The following is a 27,723-nucleotide window of genomic DNA, read 5'->3' as shown; positions in this document are numbered from 1 at the left end:
CTAGAACAAAAAGGAACAAACTCACCCAGGAGGAGTAGATCAGGGAATAATCAAATTAAGGGTTGAAATCAATAAAATAGAAACCAAGAAAGCAATATAGAGAATCAATGAGACAAAGAGTTCGTTCTTTGAGAAAATCAAGATTAACAAGATCTCATCCGAACTAATCAAAAGGCAGATATAGAAGCCCTTATCCAAACTAACTAAAAGACTTAGAAAGAATATGCAGATTAATTAAATCAGAAATGAAAAGGGGGACATAATAACAGACACAGAGGAAATCCAGAGAATCATACTTCAAAACCTTTTTTCCACAAAATTGGAAAATTTAAAGGAAAAGGACAATTTTCTGGACAGGTACAATATGCCAAAAAAAATCAATAACAGATAAATAATTTAAATATACCTACAACCCCTAAGTAAATAGAAGCAGTCATCAAATTCTCCCCACCAAAAATACCCAGGATCAAATGGTTTCAGTGCAGAATTCTACCAGAATTTTAAAGAAGAGTTAATACCGGTACTCCTCAATTTTTCCACACAATAGATACAGAAGGAATATTGTCAAACTTTTTTTTTTGCGAGACAACAGTTACCTTCGTATTCAATCCATACAAAAATGTAACTAAGAAAGAAAATTATAGACTAATCTCCCTCATGGACATTGATGCAAAAATACTCAATAAAATACTGGCAAACTTAATCCAAGAACACATCAGAAAATAATCCACCAGGGCCAGGTAGGCTTCATCCTAGAGATAAACGGATAGTTCAACATATGAAAATTTGTCAATGTAATCTGCCAAATAAACAAAATTGAAAGAAAATACCACATGATCATATCATTAGACATGGAAAAAACATCTGACAAAATCCAACAAAACCCCTTCACGATAAAAATCTGGGAGAGATCAGGTATACAAGGAACATACCTAAACTTAATAAAAGTAATATACAGCAAGCCAACAGCCAGCATTAAACTAAATAAAGAGAAACTCAAAGTGATTCCACTAAATCAGGAACAAAACAAAGCTGTCCACTCTCTCCATATCTATTTAATATAATAGTCAAAGTTCTAGCTAGAGTAATAAGACAACAAAAAGAGATCGGGGAATAGAAATTAGAAAAGAAGAAGTCAAACTTTCACTATTTACAGATGATATGATAGTTTACATAAGTAACCAAAAAATTTCTACTCCTACAGCTGATAAACACCTTCAGTAATGTGGCAAGATAGAAAATTAACTCAAAAAAATCAGTAGCTCTCCTATATACAGATGATAAATGGGCTGAGAAAGAAATCAGAGAAGCATTATCCTTCACAATAGCCACAAACAACATAAAATATCTTGTGATAACTCTAACCAATCAAGTGAAAGAACTGTATGACAAGAACTTTAAGTCTTTAAAGAAAGAAATTGAAGAAGATATCAGAAAATGAAAAAAATCTCCCATGCTCTTGGATAGGTAGGATCAACATAGTAAATCAACATGACTTTCTTACCAAAAGCAATTTACAGATTCAGTGCAATCCCCATCAAAATCCCAGTATAAGTCTTTACAGACCTTGAAAGAACAATACTCAACTTCATATAGAAAAACCAAAAACCAAGGATAGCCAAAACAATTCTGTACAATAAATGAACTTAAGAGTCATCGCCATCCCTGACTTCAAAATGTATTATAGAGCTATAGTAATGAAGACAGCTTTGTATTGGCATAAAAACAGACAGGTGAACCAATTGGATCAAATTGAAGACCTTGATATTAATCCACACACATATAAACACCTGATTTTTGACAAAGAAGCTAAAATTGTACAATGGAAAAAATTAAGCATCTTCAACAAATGGTGCTGGCATAACTGAATGTCAACATGTAGAAGAATGCAAATAGATCCATATCTATCCCCGTGCATAAAACTCAAGTCCAAATGGATCAAAGATCTCAATATAAGTTCAGCCACATTGAATCTCATAGAAGAGAAAGGGGGAAGCATCCTTGAAGGCATGGGCACAGGAGACCACTTCTTGAATACAACACCAGTAGCACAGACAGTGAGATAGACAATTAATATATGGGACCTCCTGAAATGAGAAGTTTCTGTAAGGCACAGGACACGGTCAACAAGCTACAGAACGGGAAAAAAAATCTTCACCAACCCCGTATCAGAGGGCTTATCTCCAAAATATGCAAAGAACTCAAGAAGCTAGGTAGTAAAATATCAAATAATCCAATTAAAAGTGGGATACAGACCTAAACGGAGAATTTTCAACAAAGGAGTCTCAAATGGCCAAAAGGCACTTAAAGGAACTGCTCAACATCCTTAGCCCTCAGGGGAAGACAAATTGAAACAACCCTGAGACACCATTTTATACCAATCATAATGGCTAGATTCAAAAACATTAATGAAAGCTTATGCTGGAGAAGATGTGGAGTAAGGGGAACACTCCTCCATTGCTGGTGGGAGTGCAAACTTGTACAGCCACTTTGGAAATTAGTATGGTGGTTTTTCAGAAAATTGGAAATCAGTTTTCTCAAGACCCAACAATACCACTTCTGGGCATATACCCAAAGGATACACAACCATACCACAAGGACATTTGCTCAACTATGTTCATAACAACATACCAACATAATAGCCAGAAGCTGGAAACAACCTAGATGCCCCTCAACCAAAGAATGAGTAACGGAAATGTGGTACATTTATACAATGGAATACTATTCAGTGATAAAAAAAAAAAACAATAACACCTCGAAATTTGCAGGCAAATGAATGGGACAAAAAAAAATCCTGAGTGATGTAACCCAGTTCCAGAAATACAAACACGATATGTACTCACTTATAAGTGAATATTAGGCGTTAAGCAAAGTATAACCAGCCTACAGTCCACAACCCCAGAGAAGACAGAAAACAAGAAGAACCCTAAGACAGACATACATGGATCCCCCACCCCTCCCAGGAAAGGGAAGTAAACAAGATCTGCTTAGTAAATTGGCAGCGTGGATAGAGTGGGGAGGGTGGTATAGAAGTGGTAGGGGACAAAAGGAGTGGGGAGGGGCTTTTGAGGGATCAGGAAGGTTGAGTGGGTGAGGGACAGAGAAGAAAGCAAGGAAATAGTTACCTTGAAAGAGGGTGCCATTATGGGGTTAGTGAGAGACCAGGCACTAGGGAAATTCCCATGGACCCACAAAGATGACCCCAGCTAAGAATCTAAGCAATAGTGGAGAGGGTATCTAAAATATCCTTCCCCTGTAATGAAATTGATGACTACCTTAATTGTCACCATAAAACCTTCATCCAGTAACTGATGGAAGCAGATGCAGAGATCCACAGTTAATCACTGGGCTGAACTTCTGGAGTCCAGCCATAGATAGGGAGGAACAATATAAGTATGTTGCAAAGATAATGAGTCATGGTCCAGTTAAACTTTTCTAAACAACTCACGTGATAATGGCGTGTGGCCATTAGCCAGCACAAAGCATGTGGAGCTCAAGGTGCTGTCTGACTTGTTTCCTTATCACGTGGAAGGGGGACTTTCTACTGTGTTGAGGATGGCTAAATAAATGAAATACTTCTAATTACACCGTGCCTTCCAATTTATCAAATTATATGTTATTTCAAATATGCTAAAGTTATATGACCATTGACTTATAACTTGACAAGGCACTTGGGAGTGAGGTAATGACCACATGAAGCTGGCCAAATCTTTGCATGCACTTTTATTTCAAACTGTCCTTAGATAAAGGGGTCTTATTCAGAGCAGCTGGATGAATCTTAATGGCTGGACTTCTCTTTCTTTTTAAACAGTGACTCTTGTTCCTGGTGGGGTGAGGGAGGTTGCCTCCCATTACTTCTTCCTTTACTATCAAGATGGAGTTTGCTACCTGTGTTGGAATACTAAACTATTAATTTAATCTCTGCCTTCTGACTTTTCCTAGGTACCAAGAAAAATTACAATTATTTCTCCTAAGATCACCTCAGCAAGTGTACTTACTTTTAATCTTGCACGTCACAGAAAAGATTATGGGGGAATATGCAATCTCAGCCAGGCAGGGTGGCACATGCCTTTAATCCCGGCACTCGGGAAGCAGAGACAGGTGGGTCTCTGCGAGTTTGAGGCCAGACTGGTTTACAGAGAGAGTTCCAGGACAGGCTCCAAAGCTACACAAAGAAACCTTGTCTCAGGAAAAAAAAAAAAAGAATATGCAATCTCACTCTAAGTTTGATTGATTATCTGAAAATTACAGAGGGAGACTAGCATGCTAGACACTGAGAACCTTTGCTGCTGGTGGAGTCTCTTCCTCATCATATCCCACTGAAAGTGTAACCAGTTTTAATCCGAGTGGAGTCCTTAAATCTTTGCATTGGTTGCTAGGTGTAACCTCTGGCCTGTATTAAAAGGGTTGCATGCATGATTCCCCAACTACATCTGCCAAGCAATACCTTACCTCAGTAGGTAGACACATTTTTAAATGCCCTCTGTTGTGGGGCTTATCTCTGAGATTATGTCAAGCAATTATATCTACCCAAAAGTTTAAGTACCCACAGGATGGTGGTGAGTGCTACAGGCAGAAAAAAATAACTTAATCAGACGAGTTGAAAAAATGTGAAAATGGGAACAGTTAAGGTATAATAAGACTAACTGGTCTATCCAAAACTGATGCTTATTATTGGGAAAGCAAGTACAGCTGTTTCCCTTGAACTGAAGAGTTCCCCTCTGAGGGGAGAAAAGTCTCATAAGACTCAGGTTGGTTAGAAAGTTGCAAGATCTACCAGGCAACTACCCATGGTTATAAAAGCAGTAAATATTTCTGAGGAAAGAACCATCTCTTATGGATCTGCCTGTAAAGTGAGCTTTTCGGTGAAAAAGTCACCTACATGCTGGTTAGTCTTATGTAACTTGACATAAGCTAGAGTTATCTGAAAGAATGGAACCTCAACTAAAAACAATAATCCCTCCATAAGATCCAGCTGGAGGGAATTTTCTTAGTGATGGATGGGGAGGGTCCAGTCTATTGTGGGTGCTGCCACCCTGGGCTGATGGTCCTGGGTTCTATAAGAAAGCAGACTGAGCAAGCCATGGGAAGCAAGCCAGTAAGCAGCATCCCTCCATGGCCTCTGTGTTAGCTCTTATCTCAAGGCTCCTGTCTTGTTTGAGTTCCTGTTCTGACTTCCTTCAAGGCTGAACAGTGTTGTGGAAGTGGCAGTCAAATAAACCCTGTCCTCCCCAACTTGCTTTTAGCCATGATGTTTCATCACAGCAATGGAAACTCTAAGAAAAGCACATAACCCCTAACCATGCTTATGTAAGTCACCTAGATAAACTCTTTGATTCAAGAAGACAGTCTTTTTACAGCCTAGCTTCTGTTGTGTTGAATGACAATTATGTAGTATGTGTGTCTTGGAAGAAAGAGAAAATCAAATGTGCTATTAATTGGTCTATTAATTTCACAATGTTTTAGAGATCAATACCTAGTGTTGACAGTGATGTTCTCAAAAGCACATACAAATTTATACTATTTATGGTTGATTTGATATTTCAGAAGAAATAACCATAAAATAACATAGCTATAAAATGTGCAAACACGATGATCCAGAAAACCCCCATTTCTGCTGTTTATATTAATGCAACGATCAGAAGTTCTAATCATATAATAAAAGGGAAATGAAAATATATTGCGATATAGCCACAGAGTAGAACACAAGGCTGCCACAACATGGATTGACATTCTATAATCAAATATATTCAAAATGTCACAAAATCAACAAGTAATTTGAAACATGATCTAGCAATTGGATAGTTCTATGTTTAAACCCAGGAGATGGGCTTCTGTAAATTAACAGCATTACAGAAAAGTATTACCTTTAGTTTATATACTTAAGAAGTACATGACATTAAGATGAATCTGATGTCGATACCTCATTATGTATATATAAATGTCCCTAAATCTAAAACATACCCAAAATCTAAATGCCTCCCAGTTCCAAGCACTTCAAATGCAGGATGTTCAGCCTATACATATTTACAACACACAGAGTAAATCTGCCAAAATGTAGTTTTATAAGTAGTGAGATTATGAGGGATTTAATGTACTTTCTCCTTTTTCTGGTTCTTATTCCAATTTTACATACAAGTCATCTGTTTCCATTAAATTAACATTTTAGAAATAAAATGGTTATATAATCCCGAGATTTTTTTTTTCTTTTTTGCCTGAAGAGGCACATTTCAGGAATGCCACATGTCAACTCCTTACAAAGAATTGTGCTACTCTTCCAACAAACTCATCACTGCAAGAGGTGATAATGGTGTCCTCTGGTTACAAATATATCCCTGACACTTCTCTTCATCCCTGTGCCATCTGTGCCCTCATGACACATATGACTGGAGTTCTGATTGGTGCCCTTAAATCCAGCAGACCCACATAAATTTAACATATTCTAAGGAAATATGTACTAATGTTTTTAAGCAGATTCAGGTACCAATCTATGTAGTTATTGGATTGAGAGTAAAATTCTTAACTAACATGAAGAGTCAGTGAAATGATTCTATAACACAAAGAAATGCCAGGTAATATATGCCTAGATAATATTGGGTAAGTGTTGATTTATTAGTAATTAACAGAGCCCAGAGATCTTGGCTTTTTCTCCTTTTTACTGTTTCCATCTTTAGATCAGTTGTGTTAACTATCAGCACATAGGTAATTTGAGTTTGATTATGAAAGGCAGCAAAGTTTTTATTCTAACAAATCTCTGTTATCCACATTCTATGCCCATTTTTTCTACTTTTAGCACACAGCCTTTCAATCTGAGCTAAATTGACTGTCCCTATTAGACTCTTGCATAGCACCCTGTATTATATACCAAGGAGCAACACAACTTACAATCACATATTCTTTTACAATCACTATAACTTTTGTCTCTTTTCTTTTCGTTAACTCTAATCAACATAAAAGCAACAATTGCATTTATTTGTATTGCCATTCTAAAGCTATAATTACAAGGCCCAATGATATTTGTTATACAGACATAAACTTTAAAGGGTACTTTGCTGTTTATACAATCTGCTACTACACAGATCCTCCTCAGTTGATACCTCCTGTGGAGGTAAGCAGAGAATGAAAGTATCCTTGAGAAAGCCCAAAGAATGAGAAAGGTGCAAATGTGATAGAATAGGGGGCTGACTCACGGACTCGAGGAAAGTCCAGATTTATAAAAAGCAAAATTGAGAGAAAAGCAGCAAATTTCTCAGTTGTATGTTTCTCTCCTTGATGCCAAAATTACACAAGGAAGGGGTCAAGAACATCAATGGGAAGCATAAAGGTTGAAGGATAACTCTCTTGCATTGTGATTATTATTATTATTTCTTTCTTTTAAGGTATTACCTACATCTTTTCCCACCTCTTCTCTTCCTTCTGCTGTGTCAGACAGAGATGCCCATGGTTTTCTGGCACAATAAGTAAAGGTGCTAAATGTAGTTTTTATGGAATAGATATTGAGTAAAAAATCAAAACCCACCAACTGATGCCAAAAAAGATATCCTTTATTCATTATCATAAAAGCCAAGAAAGAGACAGGAGGGTGGGTAAAGAGAATGAAGTCACAAAACCCTTGAAAAAATAATAAAGGACAACACAGTTGGGCTGGAGAGATGGTTCAATGGTTAAGACCACTTGCTGTGAAGAACTAGGGTCAGTACCCAGCACCCACAAGGTGTGTCTCAGCCATCTGTAACTCCAGTTACCATGGATATGATGCCCTCTTCTGACCTTTGCTGGCTCTGCATGCACACAGATCACATACATACACACAGGCACACACATATACACATATACATAAAACAAGATAAATAATTTCCTTTAAAAGAAGAGCAGAGTCAAACTATGGCAAAAATAGTAAGAGAAATGCCATGAATGGAGGTTTATTTTAAATAAAGAAATTATAAAATCTGACCTTCTTCATAATTATACCTTTAACTAAATAATCTCCAAAGTCCTAAAAAAGTCATGATTTCATTCAAATGAAGATGTCATTTGCTAAAAATTTGCTCTGGCTGAAGCCAACGATCAAAGCAACTCAAAATAAAATATCAGGCTGCATACAGACTCTGACTCATAAGATGGTATGGTCTGCATTCAGATTGACTGATGATTTAACCTTTCCCCACAATATAGAATATGTTTATATATTTGTTCTCAACACATGCATGTATAGAAAAATTTGCTTCTCTAAATTATGATCCAGTTGATATTTCACTTCCATCCATATTTAAAGGCAATGGTACACTCACCAAATGCCAAGTAAAACCGGAGTAAATGAGGCCAGCCACATGGCCCTCTTCACTGGAGAAGAAAAGAAATGTATGCATGTCACTGTGAATAAAATGATTTGCTCTCTTATTAGTGCCTATGACCACTTTTCACACTCCAGTCAAGTCAGTTATGTGGCTGTATCTCTTCCAGAGATTTGAACTCAGAAGGATGAGACCCAATGCTTCTGGTCTAGACAAAGTTACTAAGTCATCGTGGCCTCATGTAGACAGCTCCATCTGTCCCTTTCTTTTTAGCTATCAGATGAGTCCTTGTGCCCTTCCTCAGAAGCTGATGGCTAAGTAGTGAGAAAATGAAGTACAAACGAGCCTGTACTGTTGCACTAAAGCAATGTCAACATGACGCAACTAAAATAAAAAAATTATACTCAGTATTATTCCTAGAGAGATGTGTGAGTCATTAGGACTTAACTTAGTTGGAATATGTTCTTCCTTAACGTTAGCATGGAAAACAACATTGCTTAGTAGAGGACATCTATAAATAAATGATATTAGCTAACAATAATATAAAAACTGCATTGAATTCTCAAGCTATACAAAAGCCATAAGAAATTAAAATTCAAAATTGAGTGTTCCAAATTATTATTACAGAAAGTATCAACATTCACATTTGCTTATTATAATTCTATTATATGTTTACTAAGACCGTTCTGGTTTACTTGCTTTTTCAGCAATTTTATTAATGTGTTTTAATTATATAAAATAATGATTTTCATTACGACATTTTAGTATGTGACTATAATGCACTGTGTTCATATTCACCTCTAATGTGCCCTGGAGTGCTATCTTATTTAACTTCTGCTCCATGGAAGGAGCTGCACATAAAATTTTCCTTCTTAGATAAAGTATGAAGGCTAGCTAGAAAAGAGAAATGACTATCACAACTCCAAATACTCATTCTAAAGCACTTTAAGAGTTAATGATTGAGAAACACATATAGAGTTGATAATCATGAAGTTCCTTTACCATGACTAGGTCAAAATTTTTAAAGTTATACTGAAGGCTGAAGAATGATTTTGTTTTGCTTATTTGTTCATTTATGTATTTTAAATGATAGTCTAGGCATAGTGTCTCTTGCCCAATAAGCAGGTAACTTAAGTCTTTATTTTTTAAATATTAAATAAATGCAGTATTTTTAAATGAGTGCTTTACTTTATCATCTTGAAAAATCTAATTAGTTTCACTTGTGAAACTCTCTATATAAATACATTAACAGAAAGAATACTGAGAATAGGGTTGGGGAGATGGCTCAGGGGTTAATGTGCTTAGCAAGTAAGTATGAGGACCAGAGCCAAATCCTCAGAATTCACACAAACTAATAGGTGGCTAGGCAAGCTGGCCTGCAATTCCAACAAAAAAGGAGACAGGCTCCACACTAAAGAGCTCTGGATTAGAGATGTTGCCTCTATAATGAAAGTAAAAGAACAATTAAGGTGGCTTCTTGACATAAAGCTTAGGTCTCCACACACACACACACCAGTGGTAAAAAAGAAAAACTGCTGAAAATAAGTGTTAAATTAGCATAGAATTTTTCTCTGTAAGTTTCATACAGAATCTCTTAAATGTTTGTCCCTGAGTCTTAAATGTATGACAGCTAACAAAACTCCAAGCGAGGATACATCAGTACACCATAGTTTCTGTTCATAAAGCCTTTAAAATAATAGCATAATGCCTACCTAAACCTGTAGGTTAGCACAATGGTTATTACTGTCCAGTCTTACCCCATGAGGGTACTCTTCTATACAATGACCTTTCTCTCATCTTTGAGAGTGTCTTGAGTCATTCTGTAACACATAGACACTATTCAACTCTATGTTTCTGTGTCCCATCTAAATTCATTAGTAGAAATCACAAGGACTAGAGAGTGGAAAGGCAGCAAGAGCAGTGTGCTGGGCCTGAAAGATCGCCCAGTTTGCATTCTGCTTGTGTCTATCCGAATCCTCTACTTTTAGATATGAATTTCCTTCTGAAACAGAGACAAGCTCTTTAAATAAATTCAGTTATTTAGCTACCTTCCACCCCTCTCCCCAAGTCTCCTCTCCGCTAGAGAGAATATTTATATTTTCTTTACCTGTCTGGTATATGGCAATATGGTATACCACCTTCTTCAACTTTGAGAAAGTGTATTGCCCTTTGACATTATTTCTTTGAAATACCTGGTCAAAAGGTGATCATGATAGTTGATCTATGATTTGAGTAATGTGGACTGTATTGGGATGATTGTTACCTCTTTTAAAACAAAGATAAACATACTTCATGAATTTTTACAAAATATTCCATGTAATGCAAATTCCTACTGGCATTTAATCTTACACAAAAAACATAAAGCAAAACCTGAAAACCAAGGAGGCTTTGCCTATTGATTTATGCTCAATCTATGTGTTAGAAAAACAGTAAAAAACTGCAAACAAAAATCATAAGGGTTTAGGTTCCAACTGTAAAAGAGGCACTGGACACTCCAGGATACTGAGAAATACGTGTTCTAGAAAACATTGTATAGTTGTGCATTTTTATGTGGTCCCCAAAATGAAAATATAGTCCCAAATCATTTATTTCATTTGAATTATTTCCCTGAAAAGTTATTTCAAATGCCAGGATACATTTTATGAGCTTTAATCATCATCTCTTCTATTTCCCCTATAATCTCCTTTCATTTTAAATCCTCTCTCGTTCCACCCATTTCTCAGTCTTTTAAGTACAGAATGTTAGCCAGTGGCAAAGCACAGGGGATGGATTTTGTTATTAAATTTAAAAAAATATACAAAGCACCTGCAGTGATTAATAGTCAATAAAATGTTGTCTACTAGATAAAATTAATCTAGGCATTGACTCATGCAAAAAAAAATTAACCTAGACAAAATTCAGTGTTAAAAATGTCCAAATCCCCACATGAGTATTTTTTAACCCATGATTGTACTAAACAGAGGCAAGTGAACACTGAGTTGGATCAGTGAGATTGATTTGCTTGTGTGTTAACATTAAATTTAAAAACCTATAAAGCTCAATATGTGGAGAAGCTAGAAAGAAACCGTAATAACTGGAGCAATGTGTTTTCTCTAATTAGTTGAAACATGTTATTCAATCTCATTGTACATAGAACTGAGCAGACAGCTGTTTGGGAGCTAACACAGGAAGAGGCATTAAAACAGACACTGAGCTTCATTTATTCTCCTGCTTTGGGGTGTGCTTGCGCAAATTTGCTACTAATCTCTATTGTTAAAAGAAGGTGAACCCAAAGAAAAACATATAGGCATCCTCCTGAATATTAACCTTCATCAGGCGATGAAAGGAGACAGAGACAGAGACCCACACTGAAGCACCGGACTGAAATCTCAAGGTCCAAATCAGGAGCAGAAGGAGTGAGAGCATGAGCATGGAACTCAGGACCACGAGGGGTGCACCCACACACTGAGACAATGGGGATGTTCTATCAGGAACTCACCAAGGCCAGCTGGCCTGGGTCTGAAAAAGCATGGGATAAAACCGGATTCGCTGAACATAGCGGACAATGAGGACTACTGAGAACTCAAGAACAATGGCACTGGGTTTTGATCCTACTGCACGTACTGGCTTTGTGGGAGCCTAGGCAGTTTGGATGCTCACCTTACTAGACCTGGATGGAGGTGGATGGTCCTTGGACTTCCCACAGGGCAGGGAACCCTGATTGCTCTTAGGGCTGATGAGGGAGGGGGACTTGATCGGGGGAGGGGGAGGGAAATGGGAGACAGTGGCGGGGAGAAGGCAGAAATCTTTAATAAATAAATAAATAATCAGTTACCAAGGACTACAGGAACTTGGGTCTGGTGACGGCAATGGAGGTGATGGGAACTTGAGGTAGTAGATGGCATTTAATGAGGGTTCAAATGTAGGGGGTTTTGTCCTGAGCACCCAGAGGGTGTAGTTTCCATGAACTAAACTGGGGAATGACAGTAGAATGTGTTTTTAAGAGATTGGTGTCAACTATTTTTGCTTTGTTTTTTGGAGCCTGTCCTGGAACTAGCTCCGTAGACTAGGCTGGTCTTGAACTCACAGAGATCCGCCTGCCTCTGCCTCCCGAGTGCTGGGATTAAAGGCATGCGCCACCATCGCCCAGCGTAGTGTCAACTATTTTTAACTCACATTTGGGCAGCCATGTTGGTAACCTAAATGCCTCCTCTCTGAGGACCAGCTTTCATGGTATCAGAAGATACCATGCAAGCTTCTTAAGGATGGAGGCAACCAACAGTCCTACACAGCTTTGATGCCTATGAACCACATCAACACTAAGCATGGAATAACAATAATAACAATAAGAGTGCATTAGTGGCATTGATATCTTGGTGGTAACCAACAGCTCTCTAATTGGATTTAAAAACCACTCAACAAGAGGAAAACCACGTCTGCTACTAAAAACCTAACTCTCAATGTTAGTGAAGTCAGTGCTAGTTATTGAGAGAGAATCTACATCCACTAATTTACTAGACCAACATGGGCTTATTTTGGTCTTTTGAGGCAGGGTTTCTCTGTGTAGCCTTAGTTACTATCCTCCTTGGCTATCCAGGCACTTGCCCTGTAGACCAGGCTGGCCTCCAACTCAAAGAGATCTGCCTGCCTCTGCCTCCCGAGTACCGGAATTAAAGGCCACCACTACCCTGCTTGTGCCGTGTTTTTTTAATGTCTAGATAACATTACTATACCTTTGACTCACTTAGTTGCCAAAGTATTCTAACCTTATTGGTTTTTAAAAATATTTTACAAATTATAGAAACTTGTTTTGCACCTTTGCTGTGATGCTTTATGTCTACTCAAAGTTTTCAATTTTTCCTTAAGTGATTTTTTATTAATGTGTGTGGGGGACTCCTCTCTCTCTTCTCTCTCTCTCTCTCTCTCTCTCTCTCTCTCTCTCTCTCTCTCTCTCTCTCGTATATATGTGTGTCTGTGTGTGTGTGTGTGTGTGTGTGTGTGTGATAATGGGAGATCCTCAGAGGGAAAAACAAAGTATAAGATCACCCTAGAGCAGGAGTTCTCAACCTGTGGGTTGTGACCACTTTGGGGGGGGGTTGTCAAACAACCCTTTCACATGGGGATCACCTAAAAGCATCAGAAAACACTGGGGTCCTCTGCACGAACAGTAAGTGCATATAACTCTGAGCCATCTCTCTATCTACTCTCTGTCAGCATCTTAAAACTTTGCCACTGTATTTTAAAGTTAAATGCCCAGCAGGCCAGGGAGACTTCTGCTCTGTTGTTATACTCTTTACTTAAATTAGGGAAGTGGACGCAAATTTTTGCTTTCTTCTTGTTTGGGTAGCGTATGGCATGTGGTCTAAGAACTGTTTTTAAAGGCATCTATCTCACTGAGGATGCAATTCCTGGGAATCTGCACATCCCCTCTGTTGGCCGAGAATCAGGCAAGTGTGTTCTTATCACAGACTCTCGCCCTAGCTGACACACAGCTGATCTCAGTGGGGATTCCCTAGGCTGGAAAGAACCGATCATCACGGCAGGTTTCACACAAGCACAGCCAAGTTTTCGTATTTGTCACACATTTAAGTCTGCTTTCCCTGGTCTCAAAATCAGTCCTAAGTGTGATTCACCACCTCCACCCACCCTCCTTCTGACTTAACCCTCCCCTCCTCACCCTTATCCCCCCTTGTCACCACCATTCTAAACTCCAGTTGTCTTTTAACTTCTCTGCATTAGAGAGAGCATGAGTTACTCGTCTTTCTAGGTCTAATTCTATTTAGCATAACGTCCTCTAGCCCCATCCATTTTGTTACACATAACAGGATTTCATTATTGTGTTCTTTAAACATTTATTTTAACTTGACTGTTGTGAAAGACGCAACAATAAACATGGAGGTACAAATATCTCTTTCCTACAATGGTTGACTTTCATTTCATAATTGCCAAGAAGCAGCACAGATAGACCAACCCTGTGTTAGATCTGCTCTTAGCATTTTGAGGGAACATCCCATACTCAATATCAGTTGTGCTAATTTATGTTCTAACAGTGTAGGAAAAATCCCTTTCTCCCATTTCCTAACAGCATTTGTGGTTTTACCTTTTTGCCACCCTGCTAAAAGTTCTTCACACGTTTCCCCACTAAACAAATATCAGTGGATATTAATCAAGTTGCAAAGAAATATGCTTTCATTACGTTTTCTTCTGTGGTCATTTAGCTGGGGAATTTATGCTACAGATTGTGAAATATTAAAGAAGGACAACATCTCACTGTTTCATAATTCCTCCATGCAGCTACTCTGCACATCACACATGCACACACACACACACACACACACACACACGCACAGAGAGAGAGAGACAGAGAGAGAGAGACAGAGAGAGAGAGAGAGCAATTACTTACTCTATAAGTATTATTAAATGCAGTGTGGAAAGTACAATTGATCAAATGAAATTTCAATCAGTAGCAAGTAAGTTTCAAGTCAGAGCAGATATTGTGGGAACCAGGTTATTGACGGGAGGTGTGAAGAATGATTGTGAAGTGTAAGGGAATCTCTCTCTCTCTCCCTCCCTCTTCTCAGACAGACACACAGACACACACAGAGGTTAAAAACACATACCACCTACAAATGGCAAGGAAGGTATTTTGTAATTTGGCTGTCAGGTGCTAAAAGCAAGTGCTCTACAAAGAACAGTCTTCGCTGGTGCTAGAAACTAAATAACTCAGGATTGGCTTTGACTTGCCGTATGCCAGCTCAAGCTGCCACCCCTAACATTTTATTTGAATCTGATGGTACAGGAAGGTGAGGGTAGTTTAATTTGCTTTTATCAGTCCTTCTTTGCCCACGTATAAAATGGTTGGGAAGTGTCCCTTAAAAGGCATGAAATGACTGGAAAGGGGGTATATCTCTACTGCACGTATGAAAGATTAAGGGCAGATTAAGAATTACAAGGGATTTTATAATGCATTTGATAAAGAGACATTTAAGAGAAAGATATGATAGAAGAGAATATAATTTTTTTCACATATAACAGGGAAGTTTCATTCTGTTTTTCTTTTCTTTTAAAAAATATACTTTTAAGCCGGGCGATGGTGGCGCAAGCCTTTAATCCCAGCACTTGGGAGGCGGAGGCAGGCGGATCTCTGTGAGTTCGAGACCAGCCTGGTCTACAAGAGCTAGTTCCAGGACAGGCTCCAAAACCACAGAGAAACCCTGTCTCGAAAAACACCAAAAAAAAAGAAAAAAAATATATATATATATATACTTTTAAAAAAAGTTTGTGTGTGTGTGTGTGTGTGTGTATACACATGAGCATGCAGGTACCCACATAGGCCAGAAGAGGGTGTCTGTTCCCTTGTAACAGGAGTTACAGGTGGCTGTGTGCTGCCAGCCATAGGTGCTAGGAACAAAATTCCAGTCACCAGCAGGAGCAACAAACTCTCTGAATTGCTGAGCCATCTCTCCGAACTCCTGTCATTTTTAAATGGACAGCAAGCAAAAGGGAAAATTAAGAATAAGATCTCATGGGAGGATGCTCTGAGAGTGTAACAGAAAATTACTAACTGATAATGAAGTGTCATGGGGAATGGGGTAATGAGCTGTTTTCATAAACTGAATTTTTTCCATTGGATATCACGGCTGGTACTAATTGATTGTTAATGATTGGGTGCTCCACACCTTCTAAGGACTCAATAAATATGATTGATTGAAATGTCACTTACAAAAACTATAGTAGCATCTATAAAGCAGTTGCACAAGAGAAATATGAGTGGGAAATGTACATGCATCTAAATATCCTGTAAGCAGAAGATTATCAGTAATAAAAATAATAACAACAAACAACTCTACCTTCTCCGTGTCGATGCCTTTTGACATTGACCATGTCGAGACAATATAATCCATGACTCGTTCACTAAGGCCTTTGGGGACCTGATACAATTTCAGGAAATCTCGAACATTATTCAGCATCTCGTGGTAACGGTTGGTGTTGGCATACATTTGCTGGAAAATTGTGGTAACATTTCCAAAAATAGTTGCATAAAGAAGAGCTGAAATAAAAGAAATGATAAAAATAAAACAGATATCCCAGGTGAAAAAAAAAGTTGACTAAATCAATAAATAATGTGACAAAAATATTTGGATTTACTTCCAGAGGCTAGCACATATGAAGCCCATGACGAGACTGCTTGGCACCTGGTAGGGCTACTAGAATGGTTAGCACGGAAGAAGGCTTGTGACCTCAGCGAACACCACCATTTCAAACTGCATGAAGCTCCATGAAAGCAGTGTGAATAGTTCATAAACAATCAGATGACACAAAATTATAAACTTGCTAAAGTTTCTAACCCTAGTTTATTTTCTTATTATTATAATCATGTGTGTGTGTGTGTGTGTGTGTGTGTGTGTGTGTAACAACGTGTACAGAGGTCAGAGAACAACTTTGTGGCATCGCTTCTCTCCTGTCACCTTTCCATTGGCTCTGGGGATGGAACTCAGGTCACTAGACTTATGCAGTTTACCCACCAAGACATCTCGACAACCCCCAGAATTTCTGGCCTTTTTTCCTCTAGCCCGCTCTCCCGAAGGAAGCCTAATCAAGCCACCGTTTTTCCAGGGCTTGATGATCTGACTTAAAAATGCACGCTCCTCTCACAGTTTATTCCCTCCAGCTTTTGGAATACTTCTTTGGTTATAAATAATTTTTGACAGAACATCAGAAATCCAGGGGGTGGAGTCAGATTAAAGTGCTCCACTTTTAGAACTTGGTGCAGATGAGCAGGGATGAGACTAGAAGCTGAGCTAAAACTGTCAGGGAGCTTGGAGTCCTTAAGCTCCTGTCACTACTGGAAGATGGAGAAATGTTTTGAGCCCATCATTTCAGGAGCAAAGACAGCTTGTGACCATTGGGATTTATCAACAGGGGACTATGAAGGAAAATGAGTACTGCCTGGGTCTGAACCTAGAGTGTACAAGTTTCCCTCTCTCTGGATCCAGTCAGTTTGGGGCAACTGTGTAAAAATCATTTAGTTCAAACCCCAACTGCACATAGGCCCACTGTCTTATCTTACATCACCTCCTCCCATCATGGCTTTTGTTATCTCTTTCATGATCATGATGATTTCACCATGGAAAAGTGGGCAGCTCTGTGCTCTGATTTTCAGTAAACACCATGTAGCCATCACAGGAATTTATAATATGTGTGATCAGCAGAGATCACTTCCAACTGCCATCTTCCAAGCACTTGGAAAAAAAAATCACTTCTTGAGAGAAAGCATGAACTATTTCCTTCTGCAGCTTCACCAGCCAAATCCTATTAGGTACAAATGATGTTAAGTCCAGTTAGTAAAGCAACTTAGGATCCTGTCTGTAACTGGGGGGAAACTATTTGTTTATATGAAAGCATCAAACCATAACACATTGTAATTCCACAAAAGAAAGCTATTATTTTATAAACATTTCTGTAGTTTTTACTTTTTCCACTATCATTTACAGATTTAGATACCAGAGCAGGACAATTGTTTTAAATAGGTAGTATTTAATTATAATTTTGTAGAAATATAGGGTTTGCACTTCTAAGTATCTTCAAAACTTTGAATAATATTCTCTAAAGGCACCCACCCCCAAAATGAAAGCAATCCTAGACATGGCATTTCCATTACATCACTGTTGCTCTTAACATAAACAGCAGCAATATAAACAAATTCATAGAGAATAACATTAAAAATATACAAGTGTGTGTTTTTAGAAAAGAAATAAGCAGAGTGAATTTTTTAAGTGATGGATAATTACAGATTGAGGAGACAGTGCACTAATTGTGTTCTGTAATAGTTCCAGGTTTTTATAAATTGTCAGTCAATATCACAGGGCTACCTATTATTTATGTTTAATTAGAATGACTCCCTAATATGCTTGCAATAGACTGTGTTTGACAAACATCTTATTGCTGTCTTCCACAAAGAGGCAGAGCAAAGTAACAAGTAATATCTCCCACAGAAGCATGAAGTTGAACGGCTTTTCACCCTTTTGCAAGAACTGAGGAGAGAAGGGGGGGATTGAAGTTGGTTGGAAGGAAGCCTTGAAAAATACTGAAAGAAATAACATTCCTAGGCTATCCCCTTACTTCATGCAGTACAGTGAGACACTTCTCCTGCTCAAGGGAAGAGATAATTAAGTTTATGGCTTAGATTTTTGACCTAATATTAGACCTGCCACTGTAAAATCTAATCCTTTAGAAATCAGGGCTCCAGCCTCATTTGGAGTCATGCTAGCATGGCAATGGACTCATTCCAACTAAGCACAGTGTGGGAGAATACTGTACCTTCTGCAAAAGAAGGGTGGGGTAAGTACAAGACCGCAGTGGAATTCTGCCCACTTGGTAAAACCCAACACCATGCCTATCAGATCTCAAGTTTCTACACCAAGGCCAAGGCCCACAGGCAGGACTTCTGAACCTCTCCTGATGCCAGAGACCTGATGCCCTAGTGTAACACATCTGTGTTCTAGACCTTATCTCTGGATAGCTGCAGGAGTCGTAAGGTGAGACAATGCCACCAGCAGACTACAGTGGCATGGGCTAGGATTCTAGTCTGCACTGAGCTAAGTCCAGACGAGTTTATAGTATGGTAGTATTGATGGCCTATGGGAGTTTATGTATAGTCCTTCTGCTATGAGGTCAAGGAAGAGTCAGAAGAATCCTGGGGCTTCTGACCACACATCAGTAACTATAGACGAGGTATCTGCGTTCACCCCAACCCTAGAGAGAGCTACCGAAACAGCTACCCAACAGTATGTCAACAGGGGCCTCAAGCACTTCACAATATTAAACAGTGGCAGTGCTCCAGTGTGGACTTGTGGCAAACTTGAACTCAAACTCTCATCCACTGATGAAATAGCTGTGGCCACAAAGCAGCTGCTTAGAATTCCCAAGATGAGCAACAATGAAGTCACAGCATCAACTGACAGTCATGGACAAAATCAACTGCCAATAACCAACCATAAAGGAATCAATCTATCCACAGCCAGAGAATTCTTTAAAGCCTTTAAGGAAATTGAATGAACTTCAAAGAAACATAGAGAAAAAATACTCAGTATTTTATCAGAGACACTTAAGAGGATTGTAGTAACTTAATAACGAACATCAGTAAGCCTTAAGTTGAAAGTATACAAACTATAACCAGATCAATAGTTTTAATAGAATAAATAGAAAATAGAATAAATAGAATAAAAAGTAGGCTATCAAAAGACTATCAAAGGAGGGTAAAGAAGAAAGAATGAAGAGCAAAGAAAGCTCATGGTAACTTTGGAACAGTATTAGAAGAGTAGACACTTGGGGTGTGGGAGTCAAGAGGGTATGCAGATTGTTACAGAGAAAAGAAGCATGCTCAAAGAGATAATAACAGAAAACTGCCTGGTCCTAAAATTGAAAAGAAACTAAAATACAGGTACATGAAGTCATTTTCACTTTAATTGATTTCAAGGGTCACCATGATTGACTCAGCTCAATGAAATCTATCCCAAATCTTAGAATAATCAATTCTCAGAGGTTATATATAAAGAGAAAGTTATTGAGGAAAAAAAAGAGCAACACACACATACACACTCATAGACATAATTCACATGCATGCATATTAGCACAAGATGCACAAACACATACACACATACATATACACACATATGCATATACATACATACACATGCATGCATCTATGCATACATATGCAAAACACATACATGCACACATACATGTTCTAATCACCTGCTCTCAGCATAAACCCTACAGGCCAGAAGGAAGTAGTAGGATGATACTGTCACATGCTCGAGGAAAAGAAACTATCAATCAAGGATACTATACTCAGTGAAGCTGTGGTTCAGAGATAAAGATGGCCTCAGACAAACAGAAGTTGAAAAATTATCACCACCTTACGTGTCCTCGCAAAAGGAAAAATTACCAAGTTCTTTAAATGGCTTGAGAAGCTGCTAACCAGCAAGAAAGTGCTGGGTGTTTAAAATTCATTCATAATAAGAGGAACTACACAAATTCAGAACACCCTAACACATGGTAAACACAGTGCACAGGCCATGCATGTCTAGCATACAAACAAAACAAAGGGCAATCAGAATTAATAACTGTTGAAGTAGACAATATAGAAAGATGTGGGGCTGGAGAGATGGCTCAGCGGTTAAGAGCACTGACTGCTCTTCCAAAGGTCCTGAGTTCAATTCCCAGCAACCACATGGTGGCTCACAACCATCTATAATGAGGTCTGGTGCCCTCTTCTGGCCTGCAGGCACACACACAGACAGAATATTATATACATAATAAATAAATAAATATTAAAAAAATATATAGAAAGATGTATAACAGAACATCTAAATTCACAATATGGAGATGGGTAAATATACATATAGTGTTTTTCTCTCTCCTCCTCTCTTTCTCTCTTCCTTATCTTCTTGCTACTTGGCCCATTTTATGATAGTGTTTAAGCCACTTGCATTTTAAAATGCCTTACTTTAATCCAATAATATTTATCTTAGGTCCCACTCTAATCACGAAGCAAAAACCAGTGACAGATACAACAATAATAGTAAAGTGAGGAGTTGAAAAAGACTCTTAGAAAAAAAAATCACTCAAGCACTGTAGAGAAGTCTAAGGGAGAAAGAGAAAGAAAAGAGAAAAACTAAGAACCAGCCACAAAATGGCAGAAGTATGATATTTCTTAATAATTATATGAACTATAAATGAGTTAAATTTCCCGAGAAATACATGTGAAGGAAATGAACAAATGATAAGCACTACCCAAGAGTGTGCTGCTCGCCACAGATGGCCCTGTGCTCCATTCTTCCCAGCACTAAGCAACTTCCCTTCCTGCAGTAATCTGTTTGCTTCACTCAAGTACCTGCTTAAAGCTCCATTCTTCTCAGGGGTTTTTCCTGACCACACTGGCTAAATGTTCTCTTCTGCCAGCATCCCTGATAAAGCACAGTTATCTCTGCTTCCATTTAGATGTGTGTGCTCATTTGTTTATTGTGCATCTTCCACACTGAGGAGGCAAAACCTAAGTGCACATGGCCCTTTTCTTGTATGCTCATTATTATATTTCCCCCAAAGAAAGTACAGTTCCTGGGACATAGTTGGTGTTCAATATTTTTCTAGTAAATTCTATGCCAAAAAACAGTGTTCCAAACCCATTATTGGTGATACAATGGTGTACATAAAACACATATTACTAAGACAGGTATTAAAATAAAACATTTAAAAAGAAAAGTTCTATAAGCCCTAGTCACATTAAGATAATAAATACATTGGAAAGCCCCACTGTTACATAGCAGACATAAAAGTTAATGATGGAGAGGGCTAGCTGTGTAGAGATACATCTCAGTGTTTTTCTCTCTGAGTGGAGATAATCAATCACTTACAAGGATGGCGTGTGACAATTTCAAAAATCTCTTTTTATATGATTTTTGTGATCTTTTAGACATAATGCAACTGCTAGTTTGGTAAGCTTTGGGTTTAGCGATCTTGGCATACACACCAGTCCAATGTAAAGTCTTAGTCTTCCTTTATCCATTACAAAATGATTACTGTAAGGAAAATTATGGGTGATTAAGAATAGTGACAAATACTCAGATACCCCGGGCATCAAGAGGCAGAGTCCCTTTCTCCTTAAATCTTGGCATACCCCAAGGGAATACATTGGCTGTGGTTGCATAATAACATCTAGGTTTAAGCTCTAGGAATCTAGAAAACCCAGGTTCTTTGTTGTTTGAACATCGTCCTTGAAAATTCAGTTTCCATCTCACAAGGAAGTCAAAGATTCTAGACACCACTTCATGGAGAGAAAGAAAAGAACCCTGGCCAACAGTCTTGACCTCAGACTAAGTGATTTTTAAATATTGATATGAACACACATTTCTGGTCACATTCGAGATTATATTCAATCATCAGGTCTCTTTTCAGTATATTTGAGATATGAAAGACGAGGCTCCACTGAGCTGGGATTGTCTGTGCATCACACAATGCAGCAGGACTAGGTTACCAGCTATTTGGTTGAGTCAATTAAAGTGTGGCTTTCCCAGGCCCATTCAAATCATTTCAGCCAATACCAAACAAAGTAGAAATAATTCATGTTCCTCAAGCCTTCCATAAGTCACTGATTCATGACATAATAAATTGTAGTTCTTTTTTAAAAGCCACTAAGTTTGATTAGATATTGCAACTATAATAATTTAAACCATAAAAAAGCAGAGTAGTTCTCAGTACTCAGAGACCTAGGACAGGAGGGCAGACAGCTGCTCATGCTACATGCCATCATGCCAGAGTGACTTTGGGGAATAAAGCTTTCCAACATTAAATATGGTTTTATGCTTTAAAATTGAAAGCAGCTATTCTCTGTTTGTTTGTTCAAAAAGGGAGAAAATTTATTTTTATCTCTAGAAACATTTTTTTAAAGCATCCTTTGCCCATTTTACACACCAATCCCAGTTCCCTCTCCCTCTGCTCCTCCCACTTTCTTCTCCCTTCCCCCACCCTACTCCCATCCACTCCCAGAGAGGGTAAGGCTTCCAACATGGGGAGTCTACAAAGTCTGGCACATCGCCTTGAGACAGGACAAAGGCCCTCCCCGCTGTAGACAAGATCTCCTGAGAAAATATTCCTGGCAATTTCCATAGTACCAGGTTTCTCAGTAACCCCACAACGGCTCCCTCAAACAAGTTATCTCTTTCCTTGCTCTCCCTCTCTGTCTTCCCCCCATCCTGTTCATCCAGTTCCCTCATGTTCTCCCCCTCTTCCCTTCTCTTCTCCCCTCTCCTTCCACCCTCCCCTCTCCCTGCTCTTACACTCCAAACTTTTTCAAGAGAGCTTGTCTGTTTCCTCTTCCTAGGGGAATCCGTGTATGTCTCTCTTAGGGTTCTCCTTGTTACCCAGCTTCTCTGTGGTCATGGACTATAGACTGGCTATCCTTTGGAAAGCACCTATTCATAAGACATAAAGTGATAAGTGAGAGCTTAATGCTTTCAAACACAGATATGGGCTGAGTGAGTCTAAGAGAAATTAAGGGAAGGAGCTGGGAGAGAAGATGATCAAAATAAAGTATATGAAATTCTCAAAGAATTCTTGCAAATATTTTGAAGATTTAATGCTATTACTAAAAAATAATTATCGGTATTAAAGAACCATCTGATTTAATGTATTCTAAGAAAGTGCAAATTGTATGCCAGCCAATACACTTGCCACTAAGACTAAAGTTTGAAAAAGAGACCTGTTTTCAGGGCTGACTGTTTGGCCCTGGACAACCAGTTGATATACTCTTCCCTGGGGAGAACCACCTCTCCTGCTCCCAGCTTTGATTGGTTGTCTTTAGTTCTTTGTGTAGCCTTGAGGCCTCATGGGCTTGTCCCCATCCAGTTCAGAATGTCCACTGATGTCATCCTTATTCTGCTCACGGTTGGGTGGTCATGCTGGTAAGACTCTGTGAGTGTCGCTTCTGAGATGGCAGGACACACAATGTCACAGCCAGCTCTCCTATCCCCTGGCTCTTATATCTTTCCATGGCCTCTTTTACAACATTCCCTGAACTTTCAGTGCAGGATACATTTTGTAGATGGATCATATTTATTGGGTATATTATACATGTATGCATGCAACAACAATTAATGAAAAAACAGGCCATGAATTTGAAGGAGTTGAGGAGGGTTTATGAAACGCTTTGGAGAGAGAAAGAGGAAGAAAGAAATATAATTATATTATAAATCTCAAAAAACATGCATTTTGGGCTGGAGAGATGGCTCAGTGATTAAGAGTATTGCCTGCTCTTCCAAAGGTCCTGAGTTCAATTCCCAGCAACCACATGGTGCCTCACAACCATCTGTAATGAGGTTTGCTGCTGCCTCTTCTGGCCTGCAGATATACACGCAGACAGAATATTGTATACATAATAAATAAATAAATATTTTAAAAAAACATGCATTTGGAATATGCCAATTAAAAAAGAGAGTATCACCTTCAAGTAATATACACAATTTCCTACGGTGAAATACTAATCTTAATTACCTCAAATCACATTTTGAAAGAAAGATTACATTTTCTTTAATATATCGTTTACAAAAATCCACAAGTAAATTTATAATCACTCAAAGCATATGAAAGATCGTAGTTTATTTCTCATATTGAATAATTTGTAGGCCAAACAAAAATCTATATTCAGGTAATTAACTGTAGAAGCCTCCACTAGTGAGTTGCTTCTGAGAGCAGATAAAGTAACAATGTCAGAGAAGGTTCTGAACAAATTATGTACCAAATTCATTCCATTTTGTTTGTTCTTAGGTCAAGCTGCACCCACTATGTTCTTATTAATAATATTTTCTTTGTAGACCCTTTTGTGCCTATTCACAATGGAAGGCAGCCTTGACTTTTTCACTAATTATCTTCTGTGTATCTTAGTATTTGATCGTTGATCTTAGACAGAGCTCTCTAAAATACTGACATGGAAATGCAATTCCAGCAAACTGTGGAGTCACAGAAATGCTTTAACCACCATTTGCTTTCTATTGAGTTCACTGAAGTCCACCTTTACTGATGATGTTTCAGAGATAACAGGAATGAATCCCATCAATGTGTGGTTTTCTATATAGCTTGCGAGAGCATTTGTCATGACTCCAGTTGTTCTAAAGCAAAAGGCTGGTCTTCAAAAATCTCAGGTGCAGCCGGGCAGTGGTGGCGCACGCCTTTAATCCCAGCACTCGGGAGGCAGAGGCTGGTGGATCTCTGTGAGTTCGAGGCCAGCCTGGTCTAGAAAAGCTAGTTCCAGTACAGGAACCAAAAGCCACAGAGAAACCCTGTCTTGAAAAATAAAAAAAAAAAAAAATCTCAGGTGCCAGAATGGCTCAACTCCCACCTCTCCTCTAAAGGTTCCTGTTTTCCTTGGTTTTCTTTTGCAGTTGCTATAGGGCCCCTCCAGGCATTCACATATGAGCTGGACACTTTCTTTCTCTAGTTTTCATTTAGTCCATGCTCCATGCCAGTCAGTATCTGCACTGTGCCCCTTGTCTTTTTTAAGTGAATCTCATTAAAAAAAACTTTGTGTGCTGACTATTAAAAACTATTTGAAACACTACCCCTTTCAGAGATACTGGAGTTTTGAAAGAAGAATCCAATGAGGTAATACAAGTTGATTGATTGATAAACTGCTAGAATGGACAGTCAGCTTCTAAGAGAAACCAAGACGGAAGAGTAGTGTGGGACAATGGTTTGTAGTCTGTCAATTATATTTTAAATAAATGCTGATTGGCCAGTAGCCAGGCAGGAAGTATAGGTGGGACAACCAGACAGGAAGTAGAGATGGGTCAACAAGAACAGGAGAATTCTAGGAAGAGGAAAGCTCGTTTTCCACAGTCCTGTCCCAGCCACAGAAGAAGCAAGATGTGACTGCCTTGCTGAATGAGGTACCGAGCCACGTGGCTAGCATAGACAAGAATAATGGGCTTATATAAGTTATAAGAGTTAATAAGAAGCCTGAGCAAATGGGCCAATCAGTTTATAACTAATGTAGACCTCTGTGTGATTTCTTTGGGACTAAATGGCTGTGGGACCTGGTGGGACAGAAAACTTCAGACAACAGAAGAGAGATCATTTTCACCACATATCAGATGTTATTTAGCCTAATACTGGAGGGATTTCACTAGCCTAGAGCAGCTCTTGTGTTTATGATAACAATCAGCTTCACCAAAATAAACTTAGTAATTGACATTAGTCTCTATATCACTAGGATGGTTTTAAGTTAAAAATAAAGTCATAATCCTATATTTATCATTTACTAATGTTATACAAACACGGAAGAAAGGGTGAGTTAGAAAGGAGTATGGGGAAAACAAGAGTTTAATTAAAAACAAGAATCCTAAAAAAAATCAAATAAAGTAAAATGAAGTACCAAGATTACTTATCTCTCTCCCGTGATTTAATGTCAAGTAAACCCATTTTCTTTATTCTCTCTAATCCATCACAATGCATGTAGATTTCTAAAAACTTAGTATACATCATTTGTTTATACAGTTATAGTCTTTGCAATGTTGATTTTACAAACTAGATGAATAATATATTGGCCTCATCAGTTCAGATTCATTTCTTATATATGCAAATAATCCCTAGATGTATCAATTGTCAGGCAGCCAAAGAAAACTGGAAATTAAAATTGCCTGTTATTAGATGAGTGTGTGGGTTTTCAATCAATAAAGTATTTGCTTTGCAAGCACATAGACCTGAGTTTGTTCCCCAGGCTTTACAGAAAAATGCTGGGTATGATGGTGTGAGATTCGAACCCCATCACTGAGGGGGAGAGGAGCAACTATACAGCAGACTACGTGGAGTTCACTGGACTGTCCAGTCCAATCAGAGAGCTCAAGCCCAGTGAGATTACCTGACTCCAAAAAGGTAGATGGGGTTCCTGAGGACTGTGCTAGCTGCTATCTTCTAGCCTCCACACAATAACTCACGCTTGCACATGCACACGGACCAGCATGAATACTCACGCAGACAGATGCACACAAAAGTAAATAGATATAAAATTTAAAATGCATCCTATCCTCAGAAACCTCTAGATGTTTGCTAGTTCTCACCCATTACCTCTCTTTTGTACATCTCTCCCTACCCTGAGCTTTCTTCACAGCACCTGCTGCACTGATTATTCTGGCTCACCCTCACTTATATTAATTGGTAAATGTAGCTCTCATAAATACCCTTTTTATCTGTATTTTTTCCTATACATTTCTGAATGCATGTGAGGAAGTGGTTTATAGCTGTGTTCTTAGAAAAGTGACTACAGGATATTGATAAACTATTGACCACTGTGAACTGCAGACAGCTGTTATAGAGGCAATAGGATTTATGGTGGGTAGGTTTGGTCTAAAGAATTTTAAGCTTTTAAAACTTGGGAATGCTTTCTGTATTTTCAGATCTTTATACTGCACCATATTTATGATTGCATTCTAAGTAGAGACCAGAGTTACTACTAGAGTGCAGTTAGGTGGAATCCAGATAATTAGAACGAGCACTAAGGAGCCTGATGCTGATGATAGTGATGACAGCCTTTGCTGTGTTTACTGGAGCACTATGCAGGGGCTCTAGGAATCCACGCCATCTCCAGAGATCTTCATTTTATTCCCATTGTAAATATAGGGGAACAGATTTGGGAAGGAAATCCGACCCAAGTCGTAGCTTGATCAGAGTTGCAGTCTCAACAGCTGTACAACTCAGCATTCATATCAACTTTATGATAGGTCCTGAATACAATTAATCTTCCTGCTCCACAGAAAACCACAGTTACCACTGTCGGTTATATTCCTGACAGGGCTCAGAGTTTCCCACATGAACAGCAGGTCTTAAAGAAAAGCTCTCAGGAACTCGAATGTAGATGAACCAGAAACAATGACAAGCCAAGAGATGCCACGAGGTC

The 27,723-nt window shown here is 38.5% G+C and overlaps 1 protein-coding gene across 3 annotated transcripts in view; it reads right to left on the bottom strand.

Annotated features, from left to right (window-relative positions):
- Positions 1-27,723, bottom strand: part of Kcnh5 (potassium voltage-gated channel subfamily H member 5) — a 294,555-nt gene that overhangs the window by 110,876 nt on the left and 155,956 nt on the right. For all 3 annotated transcript variants that reach the window (XM_057782950.1, XM_057782948.1, XM_057782949.1), the window contains one exon: positions 16,124-16,323. In XM_057782950.1, the coding sequence (XP_057638933.1) occupies positions 16,124-16,323 (200 nt within the window). The remainder of the gene's footprint in view (positions 1-16,123; positions 16,324-27,723) is intronic.

This window comes from Chionomys nivalis, chromosome 10, assembly GCF_950005125.1.
Source record: "Chionomys nivalis chromosome 10, mChiNiv1.1, whole genome shotgun sequence".
Classification (NCBI taxonomy): domain Eukaryota; kingdom Metazoa; phylum Chordata; class Mammalia; order Rodentia; family Cricetidae; genus Chionomys; species Chionomys nivalis.
This window is presented reverse-complemented; position numbering and strand designations above follow the sequence as displayed.